The 18,212-nt window shown below is 52.1% G+C and overlaps 2 protein-coding genes across 17 annotated transcripts in view; one reads left to right on the forward strand and one right to left on the reverse strand.

Annotated features, from left to right (window-relative positions):
• On the forward strand, positions 1–16,649 carry FNDC5 (fibronectin type III domain containing 5). Of its 3 annotated transcripts, XM_051638080.1 has the most exons (6): positions 1–215; positions 8,882–8,997; positions 9,303–9,501; positions 10,928–11,020; positions 14,038–14,171; positions 14,877–16,649. In XM_051638080.1, the coding sequence occupies exons 1-6, from the start codon at positions 137–139 to the stop codon at positions 14,916–14,918; spliced, it is 663 nt and encodes a 220-aa protein (XP_051494040.1). In that variant the 5' UTR covers positions 1–136; the 3' UTR covers positions 14,919–16,649. The 3 variants fall into 3 exon arrangements, with proteins under 3 accessions (XP_051494040.1, XP_051494041.1, XP_051494039.1); XM_051638081.1 differs by lacking the exon at positions 14,877–16,649 and having other exon boundaries at positions 121–215; positions 11,310–14,080; XM_051638079.1 differs by lacking the exons at positions 14,038–14,171; positions 14,877–16,649 and having other exon boundaries at positions 121–215; positions 10,928–11,361.
• LOC127393191 (S100P-binding protein-like) overlaps positions 5,292–18,212 on the reverse strand; it is a 25,530-nt gene continuing 12,609 nt past the window's right edge. For all 14 annotated transcript variants that reach the window (XM_051638064.1, XM_051638063.1, XM_051638060.1 and 11 more), the window contains one exon: positions 5,292–5,501. In XM_051638064.1, the coding sequence (XP_051494024.1) occupies positions 5,348–5,501 (154 nt within the window). In that variant the 3' untranslated portion in view covers positions 5,292–5,347. The remainder of the gene's footprint in view (positions 5,502–18,212) is intronic.

The raw sequence follows: 18,212 nt of genomic DNA on the forward strand, positions 1-18,212 counted from the left end.
GCACGGCGGTACCGGGCCGCGGGCGCTCTCCGCGGTGCTGAACGCGCCGCCGCGCCCGCAGGACGCGCCGCCGGTGGGGCCCGGTTCGGCCCGGCCCGGAGCGGCTCGGCCCGGCGCGGCGCGGCGGCCGCGGGGGATGGAGCCTTTCCTCGGCTGCACCGGCGCCGCGCTCCTGCTCTGCTTCAGCTACGCCGGTTGGCGCCCGGTGGAGGCAGGTAAGGGCCAACCGGGCCCCGGGAGGGGCTGCCCCGGGAGGGGAAGGGGGCTCCGGTCAGGGGAGACCCCCGGTGCTGACGGGTGGGAGCAGCGGGGAGCGCGGGCGGGCAGGGGTGGGCGGAGAGGACGGAGTTTGGGGGCAGCTCCGGCCGGGACCTTGGGTTTGGGATTTCGGACACGCAGCCCCGGCTGAGCCCCGAGCTCGGGGTGTGCTCGGCTCTTGCAGCCACCGTGTCCCCGCGGGCTGTCCCCGGGGAAGGCGCCTGGCGGGAACGTGGAGTGAAAACAGGGGCTCAGGGAGAGCGAACAGCCCCTGCCCAGCCCCGGGCACCGGGCAAAGGGTCTCCAGCCCCTGAGCAGTGGAGCCTGCTGGTGTCACGGGGCTCAGCCAGAGCAGAGGAGGCAAACCAGGACCTGCTCGGCCAACAACTCGGCACCTCGGCTGTGGCCAAACCCCCTCCCCAGCTCCTGCTCAGCCCAGGCTCTCCGGGGCCCAGCCGGGCACGGCTGGAGCCACCTCTCCCTGGGGAACAGCACATCCCACCACACCAGGCCCCTTGGAGCTGAGCAGCTCCTCTGAAGTAAGGGATCTTTTGGGAAAGCAAAGGTCCCCGTGAGCTAGGTCTAATTTTGGAGCCACCAGGACGTGCTCAGGTCTGCTCTCCCCCCCTGGTGGGCCAGGCTGAGTGGGTGGGTGCCACTGGGAAGCCAGTGGGTGCTTCCCAGCCTGAGCCAGACGCCATCCCTGGCTCCCTGTATCCAGCCGAGGGCTGCCTCCCCTCCCTGGCTGCAAGATGTTGGTGGAACAGCTGCTTTGATTTGCAAAACGCTGATTGCCAGAATATCTTACATTCCAGGAGGCTGGAGGGGGGACTATTAGGGATACAGAGCTCTGGGGAGTGGAAATTCCTGCTCCTGAGGCAGCCCCTGGAGTTACATTTGCCCGTGTCCTGCCTGTGCTGGGGCCGCATCGACCCCCCCAAATGCCTTCAGCTCTGACACACGTGTCCTTGGCCAGACATGGACACTCTGAAGTTGCCATTCCACAACACACAGACCCAGGGGGAGATTAATGAAACATTCCCAAAAGGAGGGAGCGACGGGGAAAACCCCGCGGCTCGATGGAGGCGTCTGCAATTGTACCAGCTCTCCCGATTCCCTGCAAACTGGGCCACTTCCCTGCTCTTCCTTATCCTTGAATCACCTCACTCAGCGCCTGAGAGTAAACATGGAGTTGTGTCCTGCCCAGAACCACCTTCTGCTCCCACTGGATGGGCAGGGAAAGGTGCTGGTGCCACGCTGGGAGCCAGGCAGGTCTGCAGAGCCAGGGATCTGCCCTGTGCTGGGTGCTGGGCTCTGGGGAGGCTCCGTGCCCTTGGTGCTGTGCCACACATCCCACTGCCTCCTCTTCCCACCATCTCCCTCACCAAGGGTTGGCTGCCTCTCCCCATGCTCCAGAGAGGCAGCCAATTTGTACTGCCCTGTTGGGTTTTTTTCAGAGAAGGAAAAAGAGGAATGAGGGTATGGAGTGATTTTCCCAAGGTCACACAGAGGGAGCAGCAGCAGCACCACCAGCTCCGTGTCCCTGGTCCTACCTGACAATGTGGCCACAAGGCCACCAAGGCAGGCAAGCCAAGAGTCATTGGAGAAGCCCACGGAGAGGAAACCATTCCCAGCAGGATCAGGCAGGGAGGGAGCTTTGGTGGTCCCTACACGTTAGCCCCTCCTTTTTTTGACCCTTTTTTGAGCTCATGCAAGTGGGTCTAAAATAAAACACTGCCTGTTGTGGAAGGTTCAAGCTGCTGTTCCCAGGAGAGGACCTGAGAGGAGAGGTGCAAACTCCCCTGCTGCACCAAGCACAGGTCCTGCTCCAAAGGGGGGGTTGGCCAGTTAGAACCCTTTTTTATCTTGTCAAGGTGATTCCAAGGTGAGAGAGAAGGGGAAGCAGGACCAGGATGAGCTGAGAAATACCCTCCCACTCCCTGATGATCCTCAGCATCCCAGCAGCACCAGGCATCCCTCCTCCTGCTGCCTGCTTGAGGAACCCTAAGGAAACACTCAGGATTGGCTGGGAAGTCAGGAATACCATTTCATTTGCCACAGCACTTGCTCTGGCAGCAGGATGGCCTGTCCTGCCCAGCCTGCGGGGTCCAAGGTGCCACCAGCCCCCTCCTCATTAGGCAGAGGGAACAAAGGTGAGTGGTGCTGGGCTGTGGAAGGGCTGTAAGAGCAGGGCAGCCATGATCAAAGACCCCAAAATAGGTCCCTGCAGTTTTCTAGGGCAAACAGCATCTCTGCAAGGTGCCTGCCCCTAGAGCAACTCAGGTCAGGTTTCTGTGAGATGGAAACTTCCCCCTCTAGCCCAGCTCTGGGCACCATCCAGCTCAGCCATCATAGGACCTGGGCTGGCCTCCAACCCAAGGAGCACCTCAACAGCTCCTCCTCACCTCTGCTGCCCAAAAAGGAGCCAAAACTTGGCTGGATTCTGGTCACTGCTCAGCTTTAAAGCACCTCAGTGCTCTTGGGTCTGTCCTGCGTGTTCTCACACCCTGAGCCACTCTGCAAACCAGGTTCCTCTCCTTCTGCTGGTGGTGGGACTCCATCCTCACCTCCTCCCCAGGCAGGATCTCCTCACCCCAAGTCTGGCAGGATCAAAACCAGCAGTGAGCAATAGGCTCAGCATGCACCAGACAGCAGTGATGGGTCTGTGGAGACAGCAAACCAACCCATTCCAGCCCCTTCCCATCTCCTGGAGCCCACGGAGATTCCTGGCCAGCTGGTGGATGCCGTAAGCACTGTATTGATTTCTGCATTCAGGGTAGGAGAGATTTAATTGAATACGGAGGTTTCTGACCTCAGTCTCAGCCTCTCAGCAGGGATTTTGCTTGCAAAGCAGCCAAGGTTGTGCCATCCTCTTCCAAGCACTGTCTCCTGCTGGGAACATACATGTGGAAAAAGGAGATCCCGCCCAGAGAGGGATGCACTCACACATTAACCACAGAGGGATCCAAAAGCTGCCTTCATGGAGTGGTCCTCACATACTGGTACAGGATATGGCCTCATCCTTCTGGCTTTTATGGTTAAATAAACCCCTCCTGGTTTATCTAGTACCCAGAGGCCAAATTAAGGCTTGACTCACATCTAGTTAATCACAGCAATGCATTGAGCAGCCAAGCATGCAGAGCCTTGTGTGTGCAGGAAAAACCCAAGTGTTGGATACACGAGCAGAGCTGGGTCAGAACCAGCCAGTAAAATTCCCAGGAGAGGTCTGGGTTCCAGCAGCAGTAGCTGGTTGGAAAACCTCAGGGCTTGCTCACCCTCTCTGGCCCTGATAAGTTTGCCTCTTATTTCTCTAATATGCCATAGGGGTGGGCTGAGAGGAGCTAGAAGAGACTGTGGGATCCCATCCTCCCTGGGCATGGATAAAACCTGCCATGGCAAGGGTTCTGCTCTGGGTTGGAGGTTAATACCCGGTCATGGCCCTGGTGAGACCTCAGTGAATCCTGCCCTGCTCCAGGGCTCAGAGTCAGAGGTTTGGCAGCACGGGGACATTCTCTGAAGCAGAAATCCCCCCTCCTCCTGCCTTAAGGAATTCCTGATAGCTGGGCTGGACACAGTATCTCCATGCTCCATCCTCCCTGAGAGCACTGGGCTCCCACTCCATGAGGAATCAGCGACAGGGCTGGGGGGGGTGGGAGGGGGGTGGCCTATTAATATCCCATGTGTAGAGGGGAGTGGGCGGTCAGCAGGAAATAATTGCCTCTTTCCCAGACTGAAGAACCACCGGTTGGTTTTTTGTGCTCTTTGAAATTCTCAGCCTATAGTCCCTGCCTCCCATGGGGCCGGGGGGGGGGGGGGGGGGGGGGTGGGCTCTGCTCCCTCCCACTCCCCTCATTAAACCAACTCAGAGAAGCCGAACGGCGCCAGCCCCTTCCTACACACCCCATAAAGCTGACAGGCAATTACATCCAGAGAGGGGAGCCACGCTGGGAGAGCAAGGAAAAGCTCAGGAAGGCAGTGAAAAGAGGGCTTTTTTTGTCCCCACGCTTCCCAAAGAACATCAGCCAGGACCTTATGGGATGTTCCTTCCCCTTGCAGGTTGTGTCCTTCCATCTCCCGCGTTGGCAGGGAAGGTGGAGGAGCAGGAACAAAGAGCTGCTGGGATTGAAGGCTGATGCTCACTGCTTCCCGTGGGAAAGGGCAGGGAGCCTGCAGGTGGATAGCACTGAGGGAGCTGCTGCAGAGGCTCAGCAGGAGCTCTGCTCACCCATCCATGTCCTAGGGGCTCTGGAGCAGCAGGAAAGGAGCTGCCTGTGGGAGAGGAGCTGACTGAGCTGGAAAATGCCACAAGCACAGGATGGCCTTGCCCGTGGAGGAAACAAATGCACTTGGAAGTGCCTGGAGTTTCCAGGACACCCAAATGCATAAAGAGCAGATTTTTTTGGGGTAGGGGGAGGCTGGGCCCCTTGGCTGTGGAGGTCAATTCAGGAATAGGCTCTAATTCCAAACCTGATGCTTGACCACAGGGTTCAGCTGGCAGAGGTGACCTCCAAGGGTGTGGTATTTCCACAGGTTCTTCCTCTCACCCTAAGCAATAATCCCTCCAGAGGCACCCAGCCAGCTCTCACTCCAGCCCTGCCATAAGAGCTCATGGCAGAGGCTGCAAATTAAGAGTGGCTTCAAAAGAGGGAGACCCAGCAGGGAGGAGAGGGAGCTCAGCAGAGGAGCAGGAGCTCTAAGCATCTCCTGGGGTGTCTTTGTGGCCTAAGTACCTTCCTGATCCTAGAGGTGCTAGGTGAGACATTCAGGTGTCTCAGACACCCCCTTTGCTCCCCTCAGCACCCTCCATCAGTAGCCCCACCCTGATGGGTGCCAGCAGCAGTGGGATGGAGACAAACCTTTACCCTTCTCTTCCTTCCTCCCCATCCCATCCACACTACAGCTCCAAGGGAGAAGCCAGGGCAGGTGAGTGGTTCCCTCTGCCTTGTGCCAGCAGCTGCTGTGCCAAAATTGGAATCAGCCCAAAGCTCTGAAGTGTGAGGTTGGTTTTTTCCTCTCAAATAAAACTCCATTAATAATCAGCAAAGCATTTAATGAGAGGCTAGAAGGAGGTATCAGCATTAAGAGGGGATTAAGGGCAATCTTCACTGCTTGGGCCTCCTTGCTGCACGGGGGATGTTCTGACCTGCTCTTGCCAGGAGGGTCCAAGGTGGGGACGAATAAGGCAGGGCTGGGACACACATCCCTGGGGACTATAGGATGGCAGCTCACCTGAGGAAGGGTCCCTGAGGGAAGGAAACAAGACACAGTTTAAGCATGAGCAGTCTTGAAGCAGCCATTTACGTCTAAAAATCATCATGATTTCCTCTTAATTAATTGGAGTTCTCCCTTAAAGCAAGGGCTGCAAGCTCTGACATGAAAACAGGAGCAGCTTTTCATCCAAGCACACAGCTCCAGTTCAAACTGGGCCAAACAGCTCCTCTGCCAGCTCCCAAGGTGGGATTTGCTCTGGCAGGCATGGCAGCCTCAGCCCTGGGATGAAGCTGAACCAGAAATCTTGTACCATCTGGGTCCCTCAGAGACCAGACAGGGCCCCAGCTTCTCTGGAGGAACACACAGGAGGAAGGTTTGATGGACAGTGTGTTCCTTACTATCTCACCCCCAGTGGGGGAAGAAACAGCCCCTGGGACCATCCCATCCTCTGCACCCACTTCCAAAACACCAGCAGCTTCCCTGGCTGCCACAGGCACAGAAGCAAAGTTTCCAGGAGCTGCACTGAGCTCTAGAAGGAGCCAAACATTTGGATTTGGCACCTCAAGGCCCTGCTAGAGATGCTGACCCCCTACAGCCAGCTGGGAAACAGACACTGCCCCTTCCCCACCCGACCTCAGTCAGGCTGGCACTACAAAGAGGCCCAACTGGCCCCGAGAGCCAAAAGCAGTGTGGAGTATCTTGGAACAGTAATTAGATTTCAGAAAGTCATGATCTCATCATGCATCTCCTGGGAGTGGGGAGAAAAGCATCGTCGCGGATTAAAATTCTTGTTCCAAATTATTCCCTCAGCTCTGGGAGCAGGAAACTAATTTTCCTGGCTTTGTATTCCTGTCAAAGCCTGGGCTTCATCCCCTTTGCATATCGCTTTTACACTCGTTTGACAGCACTGATTTATTGTAGCTACTCCTCATCTGTGGTAGTGAAAGGAAAGGCACGTTCAGACCTGCTGTCCCAGGTCTTCTTGCATTATCTCCTGACTCCAACTACCTCACCTCTCTCAGGTGTTACTGTGAAAGGGGTTTTCTAGAGTGCTTTTGACCCTCCACACCAGCTGACTTCTCCCCTGCCCACATTCAGAGTCCTGCTGCCCTCCACCCTCTCACCCGTTCCCAGAGAGGTTGGTTGCTCCTCTCCAGATCTTCCCAACTCCCCCGTGTTTTTATGTCATCAGGAAACTTAAGACACTTTCATGCTGCTCTTGCTTCAAGGTCACAGATTTCAAAGTGGACTCAGGGTGGTGTGCTGTACATTCCCTTTTTCCAGAGCAAAGCTTTTCCCCTCAAACTCTGCTCTCTGTTCCTGTGGGGTTAATTAATCTCTTTTCCAAGGCCTCCTCAACCTAAGCTGGGTATATCAGTGGCAGCTCCTAAATTTTTTTTTTTAAATTAGCTCCTAAAAATACCCAGGAAAGACAACCATGCTGGGATTTAACTCTACAGCTGCACTTTGAGAAGGGTGAAGTGCCTGGCTGCAGCTGGAGACTGTTTTGTCTCCATCTCTCAGCTCCGTCATGTCCTCCGTGTGTTCCAGCAAATTCCCCAGGCATGACTCACAGCCCTGCCCTGTGCATTCCCATCTGCTGACTGCCCCTTCCTAAAATTAGACCCTACTCCTGTTGGCACATGCCTGCAGTCACGGGGGAAGGTGAGGAGCTGCAGACCCATGTCCCTTCCTTGTGGCACGGCAGTGAGTCCAGAAGGGACCAGTGTTCAGGCTGAGGGGGATGATCCATCTCTCTGCTCAGCCTGTCCTTGGTCCTGCTGCTGCAGAGGAGAAATGTTCCTGTTCTCTGGAAGCTGGCTGGAGACCACTGCCTCATCCCTGAGAGATGAGATGACCAGGTGCTTCAGAGAAGAAGGACACCTTCCCCTGTGAAACCCTGGAGACCACATTTGCTCCCTGCTCCTCCTCCTGAAGTCCCAAATTCATGTGGGTTTAACCATCCACCTTTCAGCAACCTTTGTGCTCATGGAAGGACTCACTAGAGTCAGTCTGGATCAAAACAGCTCATCCAGACATCTTCTTCCTAAGGTTCCCACTGCTGGATGTGGGTTTCCTATTTGCAAGAAAGAGGAGGACTCTGGGTGTTGTCTGGGGAGGGGAGAAAGGAATAAGGTCATTGCTAAGTGTGGAACAGCAGTGACCTTCAGCTGGGGCATTTTGTGCTCCCATTATTTCCTCTGTTCCCGGGGAAACATTCACTGGGAATGAAGTCAGTTGTTAGGAGACACTGACACTACAGCTAGAATATTTTTGGCCACATCCAGGCAGCTGGAACAGACTATAAATCCAACAAGTGCTACTGGAGATGTGCACACGTGCAGCCTTCTTTTACTGTTGACCCCAGCCCAGAAGGGCAGTGGTGGGCAATGGTTACAAAGCAATGAAAGTGTTATTCCTTGGTGAGAGTGAGAAAATAAAGACTCCTTCTCACCCATCTGACCTTCTGGGGGTAGTCAGAGTCCTGCCAGTCTCCTTATCCTTTACTGCCCTTGGGTTTGGGGCACAAGCTGGAGGTTGTGAGTTAAATTTGAGTTGAATGGAGGGAAGAGTTCAACTCACTGCACAGAGCACTGGGAGGACTTTGCCCAGCTACGAGGCAAAACCTTCCCCCTGAGATGCCAGGAAGGGCTGGGCAGGGTGCAGCTCCCTTGGGAAGAGGTTCCTGTTGAGGGTGTGCTCAGCTGGCACCTCCCAGCCCAGCTCCCCTTGGCAGGGCTGGCAGCTACACAGAACCACCCTGCAGCTGGAAACCCAGCTGTGCTCTGGAATTGGGAATAAAAAGGGACCCTTGGGCTACTGATTCCATGGTCTGCCCCTGTCACAGGACAATGCTCCTGCAGCATTGTGAGAGGGTGGCTGCTGGATGTCCTCCAACCATCTGAGAGACAGCCCATCAGCCACAAAGCACGGAGAAAAAATTGTCTGTCAAACTAGCAGGGAAAAGAAAAAAGAAACACTCCTATTTACTGCTCCTGAATTTCAGACCTCCAGAGGGCTCATCAAAGTGTTCAGTTTTCATACTTCCAAGGCAGATTTTGCATTTCCTCCCAGCTGTCACTGTCAGACTGTAACAGGAACCAACAGAGCACACGTGGTGTGTGGCTGGGCAGGATGAGATGAATGAGCTGCTCACTGGTCTGCTGCATTGTCAAAAGAAACTCTTCCCAAGGGTCAGCTACTTCACCCATGTCTAAGGCAGCTCATGTTCTCAGCAGAGATCTCCTAGAACCTCACTGGCAATTGAGACGTGAGGTCCCTCCAATTTCCAGGTCCCACACCCATGCCCAGGAAGGACCCTGAACAAGGTTCTTTCCCACTCCCCTCCCTGCCCTTGCTGTCTCCTGCTGTGACTTTGCCCCTGTCAAGGCTCTGCTCTCCCTCCTTGCAGACAGCCCGTCGGCTCCAGTCAATGTCACAGTCAAACACCTGAAAGCCAACTCAGCCGTTGTGACTTGGGATGTTCTGGAAGATGAAGTTGTCATTGGATTTGCAATTTCCCAACAGGTATGGTGCCAACAGTGACCCAGTTTCAGTCACCTTCATCTTCACCCCAGGTCTCCCTCAGTTTCCAAATTCTCTGGCTGCAGCTTAAGCCCATTCCTTCTCGTCCTGTCCCTCGTGGTCTGGGAGGGGACTTGGCTTCCCATCCTCTTTGCAGCAGCTCTCCAGGCATTGGTAGCTGCAGAGAGGAAAGGCTCTGGTGGCCTCCAGGTCCGTGGTGGACAGGGCAGGAAGCAGTGGTCTTAGATGCCAGCAGTGCACACGGGAGGCCTCTCCACCACTCTGTGCTCTCCTCTCTCGGCTTCCAGAAGAAGGACGTGCGGATGCTGCGCTTCATCCAGGAGGTGAACACCACCACCCGCTCCTGTGCCCTCTGGGACCTAGAGGAGGACACTGAGTACATTGTGCATGTCCAGTCCATCAGCATCCAAGGCCAGAGCCCTGCCAGTGAGCCAGTCCTCTTCAAGACCCCCAGGGAAGCTGAGAAACTAGCCTCTAAAAATAAAGGCAAGTGTGGGTGAGTTCCTGTGTGGCCCCCGGGACGCCCAGGCAGCACAGGGCTCTGCAGAGAGGAAAGCAGCACCCTGTGCAAGGAGAGCAGCTGGGATAAAGGCACCCAGGGCTGAGGGTCCTCTCCCAGCTACACAAGGATGAGTGGGATGCCCTGAGTGTACCCAGCAGACAAGGTTGATGGGCGAGCAAAATGTTAGGGAGATGCTGGTGCAGGCTGGCTGCTCATTTCTGCCATTTCAGATGAGGTTTAACAGGCAAAGTGAGGAGGAGGAGGAGGCTTCCAGCCTGGGAGCAGACTGTCCAGTATCCTTGCAAGTGAATGCCAGGAGAAATTCCTGAGCAGCCTGTGGAACTAGATTCCTGGGTGGCACTAGGCACAACACTGCTGTGCTCACAGGGCACTCAGGGAGATTTGCTGGGCCTCCTGTCCTTGGATTCCAGGACAAGAGGGGGAAAAAAATACCCAGAGACTCCCACTTTTCTTACATTTCAAATGTTTCTGCCAAATCACAGAAAGCTGAGGTTGGAAGAGACTTCTTGAGATCACCTAGTTCAAACCCCAGCTCAAGCAAGCAGGGTCAACTAGAACAGGTTGTCCAGGGTCATGTCTAGTTGGGTTTTGAACACATCCATGGAGGAAATCCAGCACTTCCTCACTGGCAACCCCCTCACTTGTTCCTCTTAAGCTAAACCAGATGGTTGAAGGTTTTCTGTCAGCAAGAATCTTGGCTACAGAAAGGGCTGGGGAGTGCAGGGGTGTGGGACACAAGGGGTTACTGCCTGCCTGCCAGGACCCAGCCAGTTGCAGGGCTTTTGACTTCCTAGGATGTTGTGAGTTCTCGACTCTTCCTGCTAAAATGATTTGGTATCTGTAAATACTGAATTGCTGTTCATCCGAAAGCACTAAAAAGGAGCAGTGCTTCCCTCCCTGGAGGCCCCAGCTGTCATCTTCTTAGTGCTTTGAAGCCAAGGAGGCACATTAGGCCCTGCAAAAAGGCTCGACTCATTTCCGAATCCCGCGGCTCCACTGCAAGGATCACACCAGGCTCCACACTCCCCAGCTGGGAGAGGAACTTCTGGAGCATGCAAGGCTTTGTGACAGGGACCAGAGGCAGGGCAGAGCAAGCCACCACAGGGGCAGTTCAAGTGTGGACTTACCCCACAGCAGCTCCTCTGTGGTCCCTGCCTGCTGCCCCTGCCTCACTGCTACCCCGCAGGGTGTCAGGAGCTCCCACTGAGCAGCTGATGCTCCACAAGCTCCACGCGCAGCTTGAGCTGCTGGTCTGAGGGGTGAGGACTGTCCCTGCCAGCTCTGCCCACCACACCCTGATGACTGGAGCCAAGGGCACTGTTAAACTGGTGTCCAGCCCAGCTCAAGTTGTGCTGCCAGGCCTCATGATCTCTCTTTCCCCTTGTGCAGATGAGGTGACAATGAAGGAGATGGCGATGAAAACCCAACAGCTGCGAGCGGGGGAGATTCTCATCATTGTTGTGGTGTTGTTTATGTGGGCAGGTCAGTCCAATCTTTCTGTCACAAGCACCTCATACCCCCCAGGGCCTGCTGCCTCACTTGGTTTGCTCCTACAATCATATAAGACCCAAAAAGAATCCCTTCCTCCCACCGAGGGCTCTGCACATCCAGCTCTGAGGGCACCTCAGTCCCCTCTGCAGTGTCACAAGTTGGCAGTGCCAAAAGCAGGTGAATCAGTGGGCTGGGCTGGTCCAGCAGGAAGCAGATAATGGATTTGATCCACTAATTGCCTAATTCATCATGGCTAATCCTGTAATCTCAATTTTTCCAGAAGGCACTGCTGACAATGCCCTCAGCCAGCCAACAGGATGCCTCCAGCCCTTCAAATGCTACAGGTCACTGCAATTATCTGGCTATTTGTGGCTCCAAATTTTATGCAAATCAGAAATGTACAAGTCTCATACTCAACACCCACTATTATACGGACACTAAAATGCCCTTCAAAATCAATGAAAATATTGGAAGCACCGAAAGAACAAGTGGCCTCAAACATCAAAACCTCAATAAACCCAGATCCTCTCAACATCCACTGTTAAAACACGAAGAACAGGATTTAATAGGAAGAGGAGGGACATCAGCAGAATCATATTCACCTAAAGGAAGGAAAAGTCTAGATGAGTTTGAGATGGTGTGGGGGAAAAAAAATGGTGTGGGTTCCAAAGAGAACCAAGAGTTTTTCTGACATGAGTTGAAGACCATACTTCAACAGACCTCACAGAAATGGCTCCTATGATTTAAAGTAGCAAATAGGGAGAGGAAAATGCCCCTGAGTCCTGTTCCTCCAGCTTGGCATGTGTGAAGTGGCTGCAGCCAGCCCTCCAGCCTGCTCCTTTTGGGAATGACATGCCTGAGTTAATGGGAAATCAAGTCTGGAGGTGTTTGTTTGCTGTTTCAAGCCTTGGCCTCCCCTGGCTGCCAGGCAGCTGCTGCTCCTGCTGCAACGTAAAACATTAATGAAACAAGATTTGCTCCCTGCGAGGCACAGAGCACGTTGCCCACTGGGAAGGGTTCAGGTGACCCAAGGAAACTGGCAGGCCAGGAAATCAGCTCCCTGGCAAAGCTACGAGGCAGAGAAGACAACCTTTGCCACTCAGAATGTGGCCCTCTTGTCAAGCCACATTTCTACACAGAGTGTGTGTAAATATTTGCACAGAGATTTCTCCTCAGTCAGAAGTGAAGGTGTGTCCCCCAGGAGCACTGAGTGGCTAGTGGCTTTGGCAGCTTGTCCCACCTGGAAAGGTGTTGGTCTGTCACCTCTGCTGCTGGAAACTGTCACAATCCTCAACTGAGAGGAGCTGCACCAGTTTACTCCAGCAGAGGATCTGGCCCATTTACACAAGATTCTGCTGAGATGAGACACCTACAGGGAGAGATGTGAAGAGGAAAGATGCCACTGATCTGAGATCTGTCACAGAGGAAGGGGGTGGAGGGACTGACTGTGTCCTGTTCAGCTCTGCAAGTTCTCTTGCAAGCAAATCCAGGTGACACAGAATCAGATCCACATATATATTTTCCCCCCTGGGAAGTCTTGAGTTTGCCACTATTTGCATTTCCAAATGGACAGCAATCATTGCCGAAGATGATGAGCAAATTAAAGCCTAAACTAAATCACAAGGCTTCCAAAACCACGATCTTTTCAGCATCTATGTCAAGTTTTAGCTCTGCACACTCAAATTTAAATGCCCTGCCAGTAAAAACAATCACAAATAATTACATCAAGTGACTGAACAACTGATTCATCTCCCACTGTAGTGTAATCTAAAACTCAGATCAGCATCTGAACAAAGAATTTGTTCATACCACAGTTTCCCCTCTAGACAGATGACTTACATTTAAAAAGGAAAGTGGGTAGGGAGAAAAATCTCTCTACATCTCCTGGGTTTTTTTTACAGTCTAAATATACCAGAACCTCTGTCCAGCTCTTGGCCTGACCATAACCTGAATGTATGTCAATGTTGTAGCAACCAGAAACTGGAACCAGTCTGTGCCCAGGGCTTTGAATGGAAACAAGACCTAAGCTCTTGTGCTGACTTTCTGGCATTGTTCACAGCAATTTGTTTCTCTGTGCCTCAGTTTTACCATCAGAAATCACAGAAGGTGTGACTGGAGCAGGTGTTAACCTGTTGTCCTAAGCTCAGCCATTTGTTTACATAGGCAAGAAAGAATTTGGACCACTGGGTTTACCAGTAATACCTGGGGGCAGCTGCCAGAAAAACACCTCACTTTATACAGCAGTTTGTGATCATCTGGTGAAAGCTTGACAGATGTTTTGCTATTAGGGGAGCTGGAATGATTTTCAGTAAGGGAGAAGCAGCACCTGCCTGGCTCTGCTTAACCTCTGTGTTTAGAATCTGCAGGCAGAGAAGTTATTTGGTCAAAATGTCACAGAAAAGCTTCTAAGAAAGGCATCTGCAGCCGCCTAATGTGGCATGGCTGCCTCTGCTTTTCTCTCCATGTCCCTGCTGTGTGGGAGGAAATTTCCACTGGCAGCTTTTGCTGCCGTCACTGTTGCATGTTTGCAGATGTTGTCCTGCTGCTCAAGAGGCCCTGGCTTGTACCAGGCAGGTACTGCACCTGCCTCTCACCTGCCAGCTCCAGCTCCTTCTCTCCACCCCCGAGGAGAAAGGCCAGAGGACATATTTCCACTAACCAGAAATTCCAGGAGCTCCTGTGTCTGCAAAGCAAAGATCCCGCACGGTTTGTGTTGATCACTATCCAAGGGCTTAAAACACTTGTCCCAGTTAATGACAGGGAAGTCAGAATACAATTCATCTTCTGTCCTTCTGCCTAACTAGTTTAACACGGAATTAGGCATTGGGAAGGAAACAGCCAGAGGGCTGACTGGCTGTGCTAGGAAATGATCCTGAGGAGCAACTGTGAAAGCTGCCGAGCTCTCCAGCAGAAGGCACCAAGCCGGCTGGCAAGGAAGGGATCTCTGATCTCTGCAGGCTCCAGGGGCTGAGCTCATTTCTGTGATCACTAACAATCTTTCCTGTCAGGGGTGATCGCCCTGTTTTGCAGACAATACGACATCATCAAAGATAACGAGCCAAACAACAGCAAGGAGAAAGCCAAGAGCGCCTCGGAGAACAGCACCCCCGAGCACCAGGGCGGGGGGCTCCTCCGCAGCAAGGTGAGCTGTGGCTGCCGGGACGGGGCAGACAACCGAGCAGCCTCTGCTAAACACCCTCCCCTCTAGCTGGGTAGCAGAAAGGAAACACCCCCTGACATCCAGGCATGCCAGAACCTCGGCTTGGTTAGCAGGGTGAGCCTCCCAGACACACCAAGAGATCAGCACTTCACTCCCACCTCCGCGTTGGCCTGCACGTCCACCAGTGAAATATGGATTTCAATTCCTATTTCTAAAATACCCAAACATCTATGGAAGAAAAATCCACTGAGGGATGCTGCAGTTCCTGGGTTGCCTGGGTCCTTACCCCATAGCAGCCCTCAGGTAGCTAAAGGGGATGTTCCTCTTGCAATTAACAAAGAACTGATCAGCAGGATCATGGCTTGGTAGCACACAGGACAGTCATGTAAGCAGACTCAAGCTTATAATTAATATCAACTTATTCTAATTAATTTAACTTTCTTGTGTTTCTATTCACAACTTGCACTCTGGCACAGCTTCATATTTCATTATTATTTGAAGCAGTCCACTCATTCTCCCTCAGACAGTGATGAACCATGCAACCCAAATGCCTCCACTCCAGCCCTTTTCCTTTATCCCGAGGGGATGGGAAAGAAGAACTTCTACTGCACTGTGCTTTGAGATGTTGGTTTTTTTCCTCTCTAGCAGCTCCTTAACATCCAATCTTCCCTTTGTCTCCTCTTCTAGTTTCCAAAAAACAAGCCCTCAGTGAACATCATTGAAGCGTGACAGCCTGCAGGCTGATAGATGGACTCCATTCCTCACTCTCACTTTCTGCCTCTGAGCCTTGATGACTAGGGAGGTGAAATCTTGTTGGAGCAATTTGGAAAGAGACCTAGTGATTGTCACTTGCTGGCACACACCTCCTCGCCTGTGTTCTACAAAACATCTGGCCAGGAAGAAAAATCCTGCAAAAAAACCCCCCTTGAAACCCAAACAATGAAGGTGGAAAAGCATCAGTGAGCAGATGCTGCCCATGGTCCTGTGCTGGAGTCATGAATCACCTGGGCTGGAGCAACACCTCACACACTCCTCTCCAACCCTCACACTCCATCTTCTGGAATGATTTTCCTGTCTTTGGAAATGTACAAGGTTTTGTTGTATCTTTATTTTGTCTCACTGTCACTCCACCTTGACAGCACTAAGGTGAGCTCAGGCATCAGTCACTGTCACTCCTCTCCAAGCCAGGAAAGAGCAAAGCTCATCACAGACACGACCAGCAACCAGCTTTCAGCTGCTGTGTGTCCTGGCCTTGCTTGTTCCACTGATGTGTGTTGTGGAACACATCTTCTGGGTGGGTTTTTCAAAGACAAAAAAAGAAAGACATACCCCAGTTTCCATTCCCACCTTCCCTGGTTGTTCTCCAGGGAGGCTGCAGCACATCTCCACCCTTGCTGTCTCCTCCCTCACACTGGTGCTCTTCACGTTAGACAATCAGGGCACACCAAGTGCAGAGGCACAGACCAAGAGGAGGGGACACCAGGAGCAGTTCTTTTCTGTAATAATAATTTCTGATCATTTCAACCATTTCCTTGACAGGATTTTCAGCTGGGCCTGAGTCCACCACCAGTGTGATAAAAGGTCCATAAAAATGTAGCCAGTCAGCAAAAAAAAGAAATAACCAGAAAAAAACTCATGATCCTGGTTGCTATGCAAGGTCTCCACTGGCAACAGCCATTTATTGTGAAAGGTTCTTGCCTAAGGGACCTTTTTTTGAGGGCTGAAGTTCTTAAAATGCTTCTTTTAGTATGGTTCCTGTGGGAAGGTCTGGTTCTCCTTACAAGTCCTGTCTGCACTATTTTTGTGAGGTTGTAAAGCCAGGTGTCTGCTGGAGGGCAGATCCATGGACAGGATGACGAGGGATGGGAAAGGGGTTGGGGTTCTCCTCTCTTTTATTGAGTGCTTGATGTTTGTAAGCTGACAGGACCCCTGGGATTGCTGGTGCTCTGGAAGCTGGTAGATGCAAGCCCATCAGGTGGGAAAGCTGTACTCTTTGTCATGTGCCATGGGGTATTCTGTGTTTAGCTAATTACTCCACAAGACCACTCTGTATGCACTAGGGGATAAGGCAAGATCCTATTTGTTCCATCAAATACCAAGGCAGGTTGGCCTGGGTAGGGTTTGAATCTCCTTACAACAAACCTGCACTCAGATGAGCCTGGTTGAAAAGTCCCTGTGAAGAAACAGGCTGGCAGGAACAGAGTTCAGCCATTTCTCCTCTTCCTACATCACCAGCCTTTCCAAAATAGCTGATTTAGGAGAAGAGCACTAGGAATCTGCTTGCAGATGTGTTGGTGAACAAGGGCTTCCCTTGTGCCAGCTGCAGAAGACAGGCCAACCCCAAAGGTCTTTTCAGTGGATCCTTTGCCAGAACATACTCCTCCATCACCAAGAGGGAGAGGTCAACACCTCTGATACAGACAGAGCAATAAACATTTTATAATGTACAATAAAAGATTAAAGGCATCTCCTGTGTCCTTGTAATGTCTGAATTTAGCAGAATTTAATCTTCTCCTGCTCTGAACAGAACACACACACTAGAACAGGGGAACTCTGTTTCTCAGGGATTATAGCATGGAATGTTTTCTCAGGTTCAGGGTGTAGAGAACCAGAAAGGTTCAGTGTTCACTTTGGCTGCAGGATGAGAGGGGAAAAAACCCAAACCTGCAACATAACTAGCACTCCAGCCATACCTAGCAAGCTTCTTCAGACACATCTGTTATGTCCCAAGACAGAAATGTTGCTTGGAATCCAAACCCTACAAAGGGAGATTCAAGACAGATGGTGCAGCATGTGCAAAATAAGGGAGATGCTCTCTCCTAATCCTGGACCAGGGAGCCAAGCAAGCAGCCCTGGGAAGTGAGAAAATGCAGTTTTGGGGGGGTCATGTGTCTGTTTTTAAAGACAGTTGTCCCTGAGAATTCAGACCCCACCCTTTTTTATTTTTATTATTTTTTTTTACAGTAACTGTTGTTGCTCCCTACTGGTGGGTTTAAACTATTTCTTTCCTAACAGAGAAGTGCTCACTCGTTTGGTAGAAAAGGTTTAAAATTCAAAGCTTTGGTGCTCACACAGGGTTAAGTGCTCACACCATCACGTGGAGGAGGTAAAAGGGGTGATCATTATGATCCATAACTGCAGGCTTTGAAAGTAAAGTAATAATGTTATTAGTGAGAGGGAACAAATGGAGGCTGGCAGCAACTCTGCTCATCCGAGAGGGACTCCAGACTATCTAAGTGATTCTCTTAAAGGAAATGTTTTCAGCAACTCTGAATTGATGCAATAAATCCACACTTAAAGAAAAGGTGTTTCCCATTACAGAAGAAGTTACTTAAGATCTTACTTTTCTGAGGGTCATAAACACCAAAGCTTTAGCTGCTGTTTTGGTGTCAGCTTCCACTGTAACCCATGGGAGTCAGATCCCACTAAAGCTCTGGGGCTGTGTGACTTCCAGCCTGAGACCATCTTTAGAATAGCTCCCTCATCCTCCTCAGCAGCTGCCAAAAGATACTCCCGAGGTGTTTTACAGTCAATAGAGGGAAGAGATGAAGAAAAAAATCCAAGACAGCACTGAAGAAAGTGATGCTGGGCCACAGAATGCACTCTGAAGGCCACCCATGTTTCCCTGACTGCTGATTTTGCCTGGCTCTGGGGAGCAGGGACAGGAAAGGAAGGTGTGGGTGAACACCAAAAGGCAGCAAGGGGGAGTGGGCTGCCACAACAGGGATCCCAGAGAGCCCTGCAAGAACTGATCCCCTGTTGATCCCAAAACTAAAGGAAAGCAGCTGGCTCTGCCAACACTGTGCAGCCCCTGAGGACTCACCCTGTTGATTTCCAAGAATCCACTGAGCAGAGGAGACGGGCACAATGAGGAGGGAGAAGCTGGAAGCAGAATCCTTAGCCAAGACACAGAGTGAGTGTTGAAAGTTAAGCACCACTTGCTTTCCTCCTTTCAAGCACTGTAATATTATGCCTACAAGTACAATTTAGCCAATATATTCCTCCTCCACCAGTTTAGAGAAA

This window comes from Apus apus, chromosome 21 (genome assembly GCF_020740795.1).
Source record: "Apus apus isolate bApuApu2 chromosome 21, bApuApu2.pri.cur, whole genome shotgun sequence".
Lineage (NCBI taxonomy): Eukaryota > Metazoa > Chordata > Aves > Apodiformes > Apodidae > Apus > Apus apus.